Source organism: Stegastes partitus, unplaced genomic scaffold (assembly GCF_000690725.1).
Source record: "Stegastes partitus isolate 25-593 unplaced genomic scaffold, Stegastes_partitus-1.0.2 Scaffold1459, whole genome shotgun sequence".
In the NCBI taxonomy this organism is placed as follows: domain Eukaryota; kingdom Metazoa; phylum Chordata; class Actinopteri; family Pomacentridae; genus Stegastes; species Stegastes partitus.
In genome coordinates, this window is record NW_007579190.1 from 126,650 (window position 1) to 139,213 (window position 12,564).

General features: G+C 40.9%; 1 protein-coding gene across 2 annotated transcripts in view; it reads right to left on the bottom strand.

The window, feature by feature from the left end:
- The window catches only part of dnase1l4.1 (deoxyribonuclease 1 like 4, tandem duplicate 1), a 17,731-nt gene extending 5,662 nt beyond the window's left edge, over positions 1–12,069 (bottom strand). For both annotated transcript variants that reach the window (XM_008299773.1, XM_008299774.1), the window contains exons 1-4: positions 11,940–12,069; positions 3,481–3,582; positions 2,874–2,962; positions 1,820–1,906 (exon numbers count right to left, since the gene is read on the bottom strand). In XM_008299773.1, the coding sequence (XP_008297995.1) occupies positions 1,820–1,906; positions 2,874–2,962; positions 3,481–3,561 (257 nt within the window). In that variant the 5' untranslated portion in view covers positions 3,562–3,582; positions 11,940–12,069. The remainder of the gene's footprint in view (positions 1–1,819; positions 1,907–2,873; positions 2,963–3,480; positions 3,583–11,939) is intronic.
- Positions 12,070–12,564: the final 495 nt, after the last annotated feature.

A 12,564-nucleotide genomic window follows, 5' to 3' on the forward strand; every position in this document is an offset into this window, starting at 1 on the left:
CTCTCTTCCTGTCTGCAGCTGTGATGCTGCTGCTCCAGCTGACAGCTCCATATAGGATGGCTGATGCCACCGCAGAAGGACCTGAGAAGTGCTCCCTGCACCCTAAAGGACCTCTGTTTTCTGAGCAGGTGGAGTCTGTTCTGATCTTTCTTACAGAGTGCATTGGTCCAGTCCAGTTTATTGTTCAAGTGAACACCCAGGTACTTGTAAGAGTCCACATCTCAATGTCCGTTCCCTGGATGTTCACTGGTGAAGGAGAAGTGTGTCTGTTCCTGCTAAAATCCACCACCAGTTCCTTGGTTTTCACCGCGCTGATCTGGAGGCAGTTCAGCAGGCACCAGTCCACAAAGTCCTGGTTGAGTTCCCTGTACTCTGTCAGTGATGAGGCCGACAATGGCAGAGTCGTCAGACAACTTCTGAAGATGGCAGTTCGTGGTGTGATGAGAGAAGTCTGAAAAGAAAGAGGGTAAGGACAGTCCGCTGTGGGGCCTCCTTACTGCAGCCCACAGTGTCGGACACACAGTCCCCTGACCTCACAAACTGTTGGTGAGGTTATCGAGCAGCCACATTGTGAGGTGAGAGTCCACTCCTGTCTGCTCCAGCTTGTCCCTCAGAAATGCAGGCTTGATGGTGTTGAAGGCACTGGAGAAATCATAAAACATGATTCTGACAGAGGTCTTCATCTTCTCCAGGTGAGAGAGGCATCTGTGCAGGAGGTAGATCCCTGTGTCATCCACCCTGAATCCAGGCTGGTAGGCAAACTGCAGCGGGTCCATTGATGAGCTCACCAGGACCACAGATGACAAAGGACCAGCCTCTCCAGGTTCTTCATCAGGTGGGATGGCACTTCCACCAGCCTGTAGTGGTCGAAGTCCTCGGGGTGCGAGATCTTCGGCACTGGTACCACGCAGGATGTCTTCCACAGCTGTGGTACTCTCCCCAACTTCAGGCTCATGTTGAAGACCTGCTCCACAACCCTGCTCAGCTGATCTGTGTAGGATGTTGATAGGGAGAGTTGGGGCAGGGGGGTGCTGGTTGTGAGTGTGGGGCCCTGCGGGGGAGGGGAGGTATGTTGGTAGGAGAGCTGTGGTGGGGGATGCAGCAGGGGTGGTGCAGTCAGCAGGGGGTGCAGACAAATGCAGTGGTGGCTGCTGCAGGGTGGACTGGGCCGGGGGAGGGGTGGCTGTTCAAACCTGTTAAAAAAAGCGTTCAGCTCATTCACCCACTCCTGGTCCCTGTTCACTTCAGTCTTGGGGTCTTTGTGGCCAGAGATGGTTTTCAGGCCTCTTCAGATCCCGCTGACAGTATTCTGCAGCAGCTGATCCTCCATCCTCTACCTGTAGCTGCATTTCCCCTCTCTGACCTTCCTCCTCAGTTCTCTCTGAACAGTCCTCATCTCCGCCTTGTCTCCTGACCTAAAAGCCCTCCATTTGTCCTTTAGGAGAGCCTTTATATCAGGAGCAATCCAGGGTTTACTGTTAGCAAAACAGCGTACAGTCCTGGTGGGCACGGTGTAATCCACACAGAAATTAACATAGTCTAGTTGATGAGGTTGTTGATGAATGTTCAGGAAAGTTGGTATTAGACACATCCATCCAGAGCCCGAACTGATGCCAGCATCCAGCAGGCCAACAGCCGATTTTTATCTTTCCCTTGTTATCTGTGACATCATTTCATTTGAACCAAAATCAAACAGTAGAGAGATGCGCTCCTGCTCCCAGTCTAATGAGATTAATTCATTTGTCCATGCATGAAGAACAGGCACCTGCAAATTCCCTTCTGCCCTGATAAGCGGCTCTATTGTCTCAGGAGCTCTCACCTGTACAGGAACATGAACTGCTCCTTGTAGCGAGTTCGACCCAAACGAGTGCTGATCTTCAGACTGTAGTGATGTTTCCTGTTGGAACTGAGCAGACAAGAAGACACGGAAGATAATTTTAATCTGTCACCATGTAATTGATTTGAAGTTGACTCAAACATCTCTAAAATATTGTGTGTATTTGTTTGACTGACTGTACCAGTGCTGTGTAGAAGCATTATCCCATACTGTATGCTGAGAGAAATTCAAAGTTCAAACACAAACAGGATGTCATGGCCTCCGCCTCTGATTCTACCTAGTGGCAACCTTCTCTCACTTTTTCTCCCTCCTCCCTCCTCCCTCCTTTCCCTTTCTCCTAGATGGGCGTGCTCTTGGCTGGTGTGCCAGGTGTGGACAGGTGCAGTGCATCTGCTGTTTACCTGAGTACCCTCACCTGTGGCAGGGCGTGGTCGTCACTGATCTGCTCTTCTCCTCTCCCCATACAAGCTGGCTTCCCACCAAACTACACACAGTTCTGCAGTTCTGCCGTCCTCTGAGGACAACCTCCTGGATCATCTCCACCTGGCTGCCACACCTGTCCATTCCGTCACTGCTTCACCACCAGCCATGTCACCCACCTTCCCTTTCCCTCCATGCCGGCTGTTCGTAGGCCTGCTTTCCCTGCTGGATTCTGTAGTACTCTGTTAATGTTAATTCCGTAGTTTTGTTGCTTAGCTCTGTTTAATGTTCTTGGCATCCGTGGCTTGGTTGTACCAAGTACAGGTTTGCGATTCTGATTCTCCACTAGCCTTTGTTTACGTTAGCCTTATCTTGAGCCTGCAGTAAGTCTGCCCCACATTGTGGTGTCTTTGAAGTCTTGTTTGATTACTTTTGACCTTGATTTTTGCTTAAATAAATCTCTGAATGCTTGACCTGTCGAGTTCGTGTCTGCATTTGAGTTTCTGAACCTGAACTGTGACAGAGGAAGCTATGGCCCTTGTTTGCAGGTGAGGCTGAGACTTTTGTCAAGTACCCTCGTATATGATTGGTTAGAGGAGAAAAACAGTGCACCCACTTGTTGAGTGCATCCATCAAGGTTGTTACAGACTCTCCGCTGGCATCCACAACCTCCAGGATGACAAGGATGTCATATCGAGACACAATCTGAGAGAAAAAGAGAGCAAGTTTAGGTTAAATAATGAAGTTTTAGACATGAAAAATTAACTTTATTGTGAAAAAAACAACGATATACAATTGAAACTGGAAGTTTACATACACTGTATAAAAAGACTTTTTTTTTTTTTATCACTGACATAAAATGTGACTAAACTTTTTCTGTTTTGATAAATCTTAGTGCATGTAAACTTCTGACTTTGAAGAAAGTAAAAAGTTCTGTAAGAAAAAAAAAACTCTTTCACTATTCTGACATTTAGCAAATATATAAATATAGCAATTTGGGTTTTTTGTTTTCTTTTTTTTAATTAAAAAAGAAGTATATTGAGATAGAGAAAAAGAGCCTAAATCTGCCTCTTGTGAGTTGCAAAAAGCCAAAGCAGTGCTTGTACTCTTCAAGGGAAAAGAACACATTTTAAACAGAGCAGGTGCTGGAAGTCTTTTACAGCTTTGCTGTGTGTGTGTGTGTGTGTGTGTGTGTGTGTGTGTGTGTGTGTGTTCATGTTTACCTTAATTAAGATGTTGAGAACATCTGGGTCTGACACTTTGTTTCGTCCAAACTTCTGGATGTTAAAAGAACCAACTTTCATGGTGGCTGCACAGAATGAAAACTAGATAGAAAGAAAAAGGAAAATGTTGAGAAGTCTGTCTTTTCTAGACATGCGTGATTTTACTGTATGCATCGGCGTCTCTGGCTGGAAGCCCAAGTAAAAGGCTTTAAATGACATACTTGAGCAAAAGAAAATACATGTTGTGGTTTACGTGCCGACAATAAAAATTAAATGCTGCTGGCAGCCAGTCTATGTTTTTATTGTCTTATACAGCACATGTGTGTTTCACCTTTATTTCCCTGAAGCAGTAACAGTATTTAATGGACATTATATAGATGGCAGTGGCCTGGCAGCTGAAAGTAGTGTTGGAAAATATTATTTTGTGAAAGCAGTGATAGCTTAGCATTGACACCCACACCGTTTAATGTGTATTAATGCATGAGTTGTGCTGATCTGAAGAAAGGGAAAGAAGGATTCAAGCATCAGTCCCCACGCCTCATCTCAGGGAGGTTAAGCCAGGTCAGGAATGCAGTTTCTCTCTGTCTTTCTCTCTCACACACACACACACACACACACACACACACACTATGCACACATAATGGCACCTTGCATTACCTTGCGCTGATAAGAATACCACCCACCTATGAGGTAATGGCACCAGCTGCAGCACATAGCAGCTAAACAAAGGAAAAGTACTGACATCCAGGAGCCGGAGATGTTAGAAGAGAGGGTTTTGTTTTTGTTTTTTTTACAGGGCGTGGTTGCTGCGGATTGGATGAATCGTGTGCCAATCACGTGCCAAGAGGTATGGACATATCTGTGTGCCAACGGCTAAGTTTAAACCACGGTTCCTCTTCAACAATATAGCCATTCATGTTTTACAATTTGAATAAATGTCTGTGTTTAGTAGCCAGTCACCTTGCACCACACTGAATAAAATGTTCATGTTTACATGAAGCTCCATCCATTACTGGGGAAGTTATTAAAATGTCACGTTGTAGAATAAATAACTATAAATGAGAGAAGTTGTTTGCCTTCTGTCTCAAAAAACGGACACACCTCAACAGTAGGCATCATAAAAGGTACATGATATCTAAGACAGTTCGACCAAATGATCTGCACTTCTTTCTTTCAGTTACTTTTACTGCTGCTAAATTATCATTAGAGGAAAAGTCCAGAAATAGCTGCAGATAGAAGAACACGGAGATGAAAATAAATATGAACTTAAAAAGATGTTAAGTAAAAAAAAAGAATAATGAAAATGTGAAACACACACACAAAAAAAAACTGATGGAAGATTATGTTTAAAATGAATAAGAAGATAAAAAGATCTCATTCTAAAGGTATCTACTTCTGGTTTCTACACAGAGCTCCTACGTATTAAATATGCCACTAAAAATGCAACTAAACATTTTCACTGGTTGCATCAATGCACCTGACATTCAGCAGGTCTGTCAGTGTGCCTCCCTGTGACCCACACACGGAGATGAATTTAATTTCAAATGTGAGGCGTTTAGGGAGAGTCTACAAATTGTGATGTCTGTGTTTAGGGCCCACATGGAAGTTGCAGCTTTTTAAAACAACCTCCCCCTCAAAGCTGCATCAGCACATTGATTCATTAAAAAACAGCCAACACTGTTATAGATGAAACACAGACAAAGCACAGCTGGGAAAGTTCCTGAAACAATCCAAAACTAGAGAGTCCTCAATAGAGGGACATAGCTGTCCAATGTATGCATGTTGACCTGATTCTGCGTTTTACTGTGCGCCTACTTGACGATGAACTTGCCTTGATGTTGCCTTAAAACAATACATAATATAACAAGAGCTTAGTCTGTCATGTGACACAGATATTTTGCGTGGAGGGGAAGCATTTGGCTGTATGACCTTGCATTTGACCTTGACCTTTCATTCAAGGTCAAATATCACATCACCAAATGGGTATCCTATCTGACTGTAACAAGAAACTATGTGTTTATCTTACACCTTTTCCAAGTTATATTGGATTTAAAATCTGTGATGATTTACGTCCTTCAGTGTGACCTTGACCTTTGTCTCAAGGTCATATGTTACATCACCAGTTTATAGGCCTTGAATGTCTTCCTAAGTTAGTCGACTAAACTTTTGTCTTTTTATGCATTTTCAGTCACACAGAGCTGTTTTTGGGAAATGCGATCTTTGACCTCTGTAGCGTCACCAATGCATGTATTGACCCCAAAATCTAATCACTCAGAGAAGGGACCACACCGAGGTCATGTATGAAGTGTCAGGTTCAAACTCCTCTCCTGCAAAACACTAGACTGTTAACAGACAAAAAAAAACACGCAGCAAAAACAAACACAGGCAGAATTACTCAATAGCTGCCAATCGATGAGCAACTGTAACAACACAGAGTCTCCAAGAAACTCATCCTGAGCTGTGAGAGGAGCGAGGTTGGCAGAACATCTACACAGCTTTTCAGTGCCAGGTAATGACAAGCCAAAGCACTAAGGATAATAAAATTTAACATTAAATTTATTGTAAGCAAAGAAGAGCAACCTTCCACCTCATTAAGATCTCAGATCATCCTTGTGAAAAAGTACAAAACACTTATCTGTCCTCACTGCACCTTTACAACCATAACAAATTAAAGAAATATCAATGTCTATGGGATTTGGGAAAAAGGTTACACTTAAAATGTATTACTCAGCGACAAAAGGTACCATGAAAAAAATGTGTGCACTTAAATTATATACTGGTGCACCAAAGTGCAAGAGATGTAAAAAAAAAAAAAAAAAAAAAAAGTTATTCTGGATTCCAGATACATAGCATGCAAACATAAACTTTTGTACCACGTTGTTAATTTAGTAACTGTCTGTATTTGGCGGTTTTGATGGTATTTTTGTTTGTTTGTTTATTTGCCTTAATTTAAACTTAGCCTAATGTTTTGGTCAGAGTTTTATTAATTACAATCTGGAAAAAAAATTATGAAGTCCACATTAGTCACAAAGCGTTGTGTGAAAGTCTGTGGCTTTGCAGACCCATCCATCCACCCCATGCTCCATCTGAGGACTTTTGGCTCCATAACATGGTATTACTTCCTTCTTTGCTCCTCACTAACAAAATTTAGAATTTGAGCACCTGCTAGATGGCTTTCTGAGTTAAATATAAACAATTTTTTATATCTTGCAAAGTGGCAAAAATTACAGTCATTGAGTTAAATAGCTTAACTGAATTAACAGTAGCGGCTCTTTAATCAGCCTTTTAAAACAGAGTCTGCATTAAAAGCATTACATTTGTGCTACCATTGAGTCAATAATGCATCAAAGGAACTAATTGCTCTCTAAATTCTAAAATTTTCTAAATTCTTTCCACAGTGACTCCTGTGGAGATCAGTGCCATAACAAAACAGAAGACTTGTTCCAACAGTCATTGTCTTTACAAAGCCCTGTCCCAAATCCCCGTCTCCACTGAGTCTACATGCAGCCATCAACACGGGACACACTGTACCAACACTGTACTGTATACTTAGCTATAAGCACCAGGGTGTCAGTGCATCATATAGACTCTGTCGTAACCTGTCATTTACTTCATAGCTCTAAAGAAAATGTCTTTGCTGGAGGGAGAACAAAGAAAGTGCAGAAAAAGTAAAGTAATGTGTAACAGCTCAAACACTGCATATATTTGATCATTCTGTAGTTTTATAGATCAGCCACTGACTTTGACTTAAGTTTCTTTTCTTAAAAAGGGATTTTTTGTCTTTGGTGGAAAGTAGCAAAGTACATCAGCTGTGGTGTATTTATGTACAGCTCTGACATACGTCCGCTTTACTTGAGTATTTCTGTTTAATATTTATATGTTACTTTACAGGGCGGCACGGTGGAGCTGTGGTTAGCGCTGCTGCCTCACAGCTAGAAGCTCGCTGGTTCGAGTCTAGGCCTGGGGTCTTTCTGTGTGGAGTTTGCAGAATTTGAGATCTCAACTTTACAACTAAATCACATAATGAGCTTTTAAAAGATGGTGTGCTATAGATTCTTAAAACTTCCCAACTTCGACAGTTACAACCGTAAAGTGCAGCTTTATGTCTCAGTGATATATTTCACTCATTTAATATAATGCCCAAAGAGAGGCCATGCTGCATATAGACTGCTTTTTTTAGAGCACATGTTGCTCATAACCCTTGCAAATAAAAAAAGAATAAACGAACTGCATTTGATTACTTTTAACGTGGGTGTATATATTTTCTGTATATTTTTACAGTTATGTTTAGTACACCATCAAACTGAAATGATATTGATGTCAAAATAGAGGCATGAAGTTCCAGACAACACTTTTACAACTTTAAGACATTTTCTAGTGATCTGCATTTATCTGTGCATCTATGTGTCTGTTGACGCAGAGAAACGTGAGGGTGGAGTTTGTCTGATGGTGCTCCCCGCCCTGGTGACACTCACTGTTTGCCTGTTGTGGTTTAACAGGTGACAGGTGACGCACAAAACACAACTAAATCCCTTTAAGCTTCCTGCATGTGTTGCTGGAAGTTGTCCAACTAGTCCAGCTATTTGTGCTGTTGTTCAGTCAGGATATTAGGCCTGTTCAGGACTTCTGGAGTATTTTGGACTCCAGGCCATTTGGTGTAGGTGACAGGTATTGTTTTTTTATTTAAATCTATTTTTTATTTTATTTTTTTAAATCTAAAAAGAGGAACATTTGTCATGCATTAGGAAGCAAAAATACTTCAACTTATCAGATAATTTATTTAACATAGTATAAAAGTCTATAATGACCTTCTGCATATGGCAACGTGAAAGTCCTGAACAGGGTTTGTAGTGCATTAGTAGACAGCAGCAATAAAATGCCAGCAAGCACTCACGAACATATAATGATGTTGTAAATGCTGGGATCTGATGTCAGCCTCTCATGAAACTGTCAGACTAAAGCAGAAGTGTGTCTCTGATAATGAGTCTCATACAAGCGACGACACGTCCGAATTTCACTCCAGGCTGTGAAAATGTAAAAATATCCTCTGAATGAACACAGTCTGTCGTGTCTTTGTGAATGTGGCGGCACCAGGACTTTTTGGATTTACGTTCACTTCAGTGGTTAAGGAGACCGTTACCTGCTTTTCTCCTACACAGTCATGTTTCAGTCCCACTAAGTTTAGACTTTCCAATGCGTCAGGAGCTGGAGTTAATAGCAGCAGTCACAACACATGCTGCTAGATTGTCACAACTTGTGAACAGCATTCTTTTGGGATGTAAACAAGAGCTCATAATATGAGTGTCAACATGAAGGGCTGGGATGGAATGTGTGTTACTGAAGTTCAAATGACAGTTACACAACTGAGTTTCTGTCTGTAAAAAACAAAACTTAAAACTTTACAGGAGAGAGAAGAATGGTGGCAAAAGGTGTTTCGTCACTTGTTGTGTTTTTGACTTTAGAGCCACCATCGACCTCTTTCTTTTTCAAGCCTCTTACCCACAAATCTAAAGAAGTTATCTTGAAGGCCAGTCTCATGTGTTTCTTACAGTAATTCCAAACAATGAACAGCTGCAGGCAGAGAAACTGCTGAAATTCTGGTCTCTAGTCATGATTGTCAAACATCTAGTCCACATCTGTTGCATATATCCCTGGTCCCCAAAGGTGGATTCAAATTATTTTAGCTTTTTATGTAACTAATTAGCTAAAAAACAAAATGAAATGTTTGCTGGTTCCTTCCAAAACAGACCCATATTGACATTTCTGAGGATTCTCAGGATCTGGTACAATAATTACTATTAAACTAAAATTTTCTGATCTGTCACCAGTTTATTTAAGGTTTGGTTAAGTTTAGGCCAGAAACAAGTTGGTTTTGTTTGAAAGGGTCAGGATTTTGGTTAAAATAACTATTTGATTCGAGGATGTTCATCTTCAGCGACACAAGAAACCACACCCAGACGCTGATGGGAAACAAGACACAAACAGCTGCGTGAAAGTCTTCAGCAGACCCATCCATCCACCCCAACCTCCTCCCTCTGTGGACTTTTGGCTCAATAATATCATATTACTTTCTTCTTTGCTCCTGACTGACAAAATTCAGAATTTCACAAGCCACTAGAAGGCTCTGTGAGTTAAAAATAAACTATAAAAAATTATATATAATCTGCCATCAGGTTCAAATTTCTAATTGTCCAACACCTCAGTTTATGACAAACTGCTCTCAGCCACAGTAGTATGATGGAAGCTGAACCAAATGTGAGAGTTAAAGCAGCTAATGGTAAATTAAAACAGTGTTAATCAGGATCAATCATGATGGTGAACCTCCAAAAAATACACCTAAACCTGCAGTTCCCCTTTGGCTTTATGGAGCTTTCAGAGTAAAGTTTCATCTCGTTGTTTTGCTGCAGCTGTTCTGCGTTGGTTCATTCTCACTTTTCTCACAGCATAGTCTTTGTCTGCAGCAAGCAACTCAAAAACCACCGAACCAAAGATAGACATTGATAGTGACCAGCTGGTGAACACGTATTTATTTAGGAGCTGGTATAAACCAAAAACAGCTAAAAGAAGACTGTGAAGCATGACTCAAAATAAACGTTTGTTTCCACTGTTCCAGGTGAATATTATATCAGTTATTGCAGATACACAAAAGTACTTAATGTCTGACACAGTTTTTCCATGAAAAAGTTAGATTGGCTTGACAGAAATTCTTAAAACGACATTTACACCTCCTCCCTCACTCAAAGGTCTGTGAATTTGCAATTATTTTTCATTTTAAAACTTTAACCATTACATACAAGGTTACTCCTGCATCACTGAAGGATCATTTTCAGTGTTTTTGTTACACAAGCTTTAAGCTTCCACATGACAACTATGTAAATTCCCATTCAAAGCAGCACTGGCTGTTAAACCAGTTGCGATGTCATAATTCTTGCGTGCATGTATTTGCTTTCAGATTTTAGAGAAAATGTCAACTTAAGATTTAGAGCTTAGCCTGACTAGCTGAAAATAGGGGCTACCCGAAATAGCTGCAGGACAAAACATAAGCCATTTGGGTAGCAGCATGGCATTTCCTCTGGTGTCTTCCTCAGGACGCAACGTTGAGGTTTTTGTTTTGTTTTTGGCCCATTAATGGTCAGTGCCTCAGAACCACAATATTATTTTGGATATAAATAGGTTTTTTAAAGCTTTATCCATGTGTAATTATCTGATCCTTTACCTTCCATCAGCTGTGAAACATCTGTGTATGACAGCAGGAAAATTTACACAAAGGTATGTAGTATGTGAAACGCTGCATGTATGTGCAGCAGCTTGCTGAGAGCTTCAGGTTTCACTGCCTTTGGTCTCTTTGATCAGCGCTGACCGTGTCCTACAGCTGCACATGATTACAGGCAAAGGCGGGAAAATACTGAAATTCTTCTGCATAAGTTAAAGTCACAAGTGCGCACTCGGAAAGCTCTGTTTTCAAATTATACTTGCGGGAATTGTATTTGTAGTAAAAGATGATAAAAATTTTAAAAGTTTTGAAAATACAGAGTGTGGAGAGCAGAGGTGGGGCGTTAAAATAAAGATGTCTGCACTACTGTACATAAATAACTGCACTGAATAATAAAGTTTTGAGCTACTTGAGTATCTGCAACTTTTACTCCTTTTTAATTTTAAATAGTAAATTTATGTGTGTAACTTTTGTCTCCCCCTTCTTACAGTGACAGTATTTACACCAACATAGTCGATGCGTCTCTATGACATGTTCCTCATCGTTGATCACCTTCTTTGTGTTTAGACCGTAATACTTTCTCTGACTTCTTTTTCAATCTGGGAGTGTCGCCACAGACACTAGAATAAATACTGGCTAAAACACATTTAGATGGACGCGGCACTAAATAGGCTTAGCTGGGATTGTGTGAACTTGTTTGGCGAGCGCATGAATGTAACGGACGCTGATATCCATGTACATGTCTCACACGACAACTTTAACATGAATAAGCTCTTGATATTATACACAGATCCAAAATGTCTGACACAAAGCTTTAGTAATTCTTCAGCATATCTAAATACAGCGGTGGAAAAAAACAGAATTTTTGAGATATTTTACATTACTGATTATCTTCACAATGAGTCCTAGTCCTGTGAGAATGCTTGTCAACTCTTAAGTGGATAAAAAATTAAGAAAACATAAGTTAACAGATTTTACTTCACACTTCTCCATTGTTGTTTCACTAAGGGAAGTTAAGGATTTTAGCTCTTTATAAACAAAAAGCAACATAAATAACTTAAATTCTCTGAAAAAAAAGCCAAGTAGACTAACCGTACTGCAGATCTGTGCCTGAAAAACTCCACTATAATATTCCACCTGTATTTTTTCTCAGCGTACAAAAGGAGGAAGGTCGCTTCATTGTTTAGAGGCGTCTAAAGCCTCTCAGGTATTCGGCTCACTGTGGGAAAAAAAACAAGTTCCTCACCTGCTGGAGGAGGAGAATCTGCTGCTGCTGCTGCTGCTGGGATCTTCAAGCAGATGTGCTTATTCAAAGTATGAAGTGCAATAAATAAAGAAAGAGAAGCAACACTTTGTTTGACTAGACAATGAGAGCTTTGGGCTCTGCCTTCTCTGCCAAGCGGTTAAACATTCAACAGAGGGTGACCACAGGCAATGTGATTGGCCAAAAACCAACCAATCGCAGAGGCTGGACAGAGACAGAAAAAAAAAAAAAGCAAAACAAGTGTCCCGCCCTTGTAAAGACTTCCTGCTGTGAGCAAAACAAAAAACAAACAGCAGAGAGATTTGTGTCTATGACTGAGGCAGCCAGCCGGTGTCAGAAACATGAGCCACTCAAGTGTGACAAGACGCTTGTTTCATTCAGGCTTTATGACCTAAAAGAGAATGTTGAAATGTGTTGGTGTGGGGGAGAGGATGTGTGTCTGCTCTGGGCTGCTCAGCAGGAACAGAAATCAGACTGCATGAAGCCACAATGCAATGACACTCAGGAAATGGTTTATACACAACACCCAAAGACATCAGACTTGTCTTAGATTGATTTTGCTTTTCTCTGTGTGGAAGAATGCAGTCGAGTATATAATCTTTTTTTT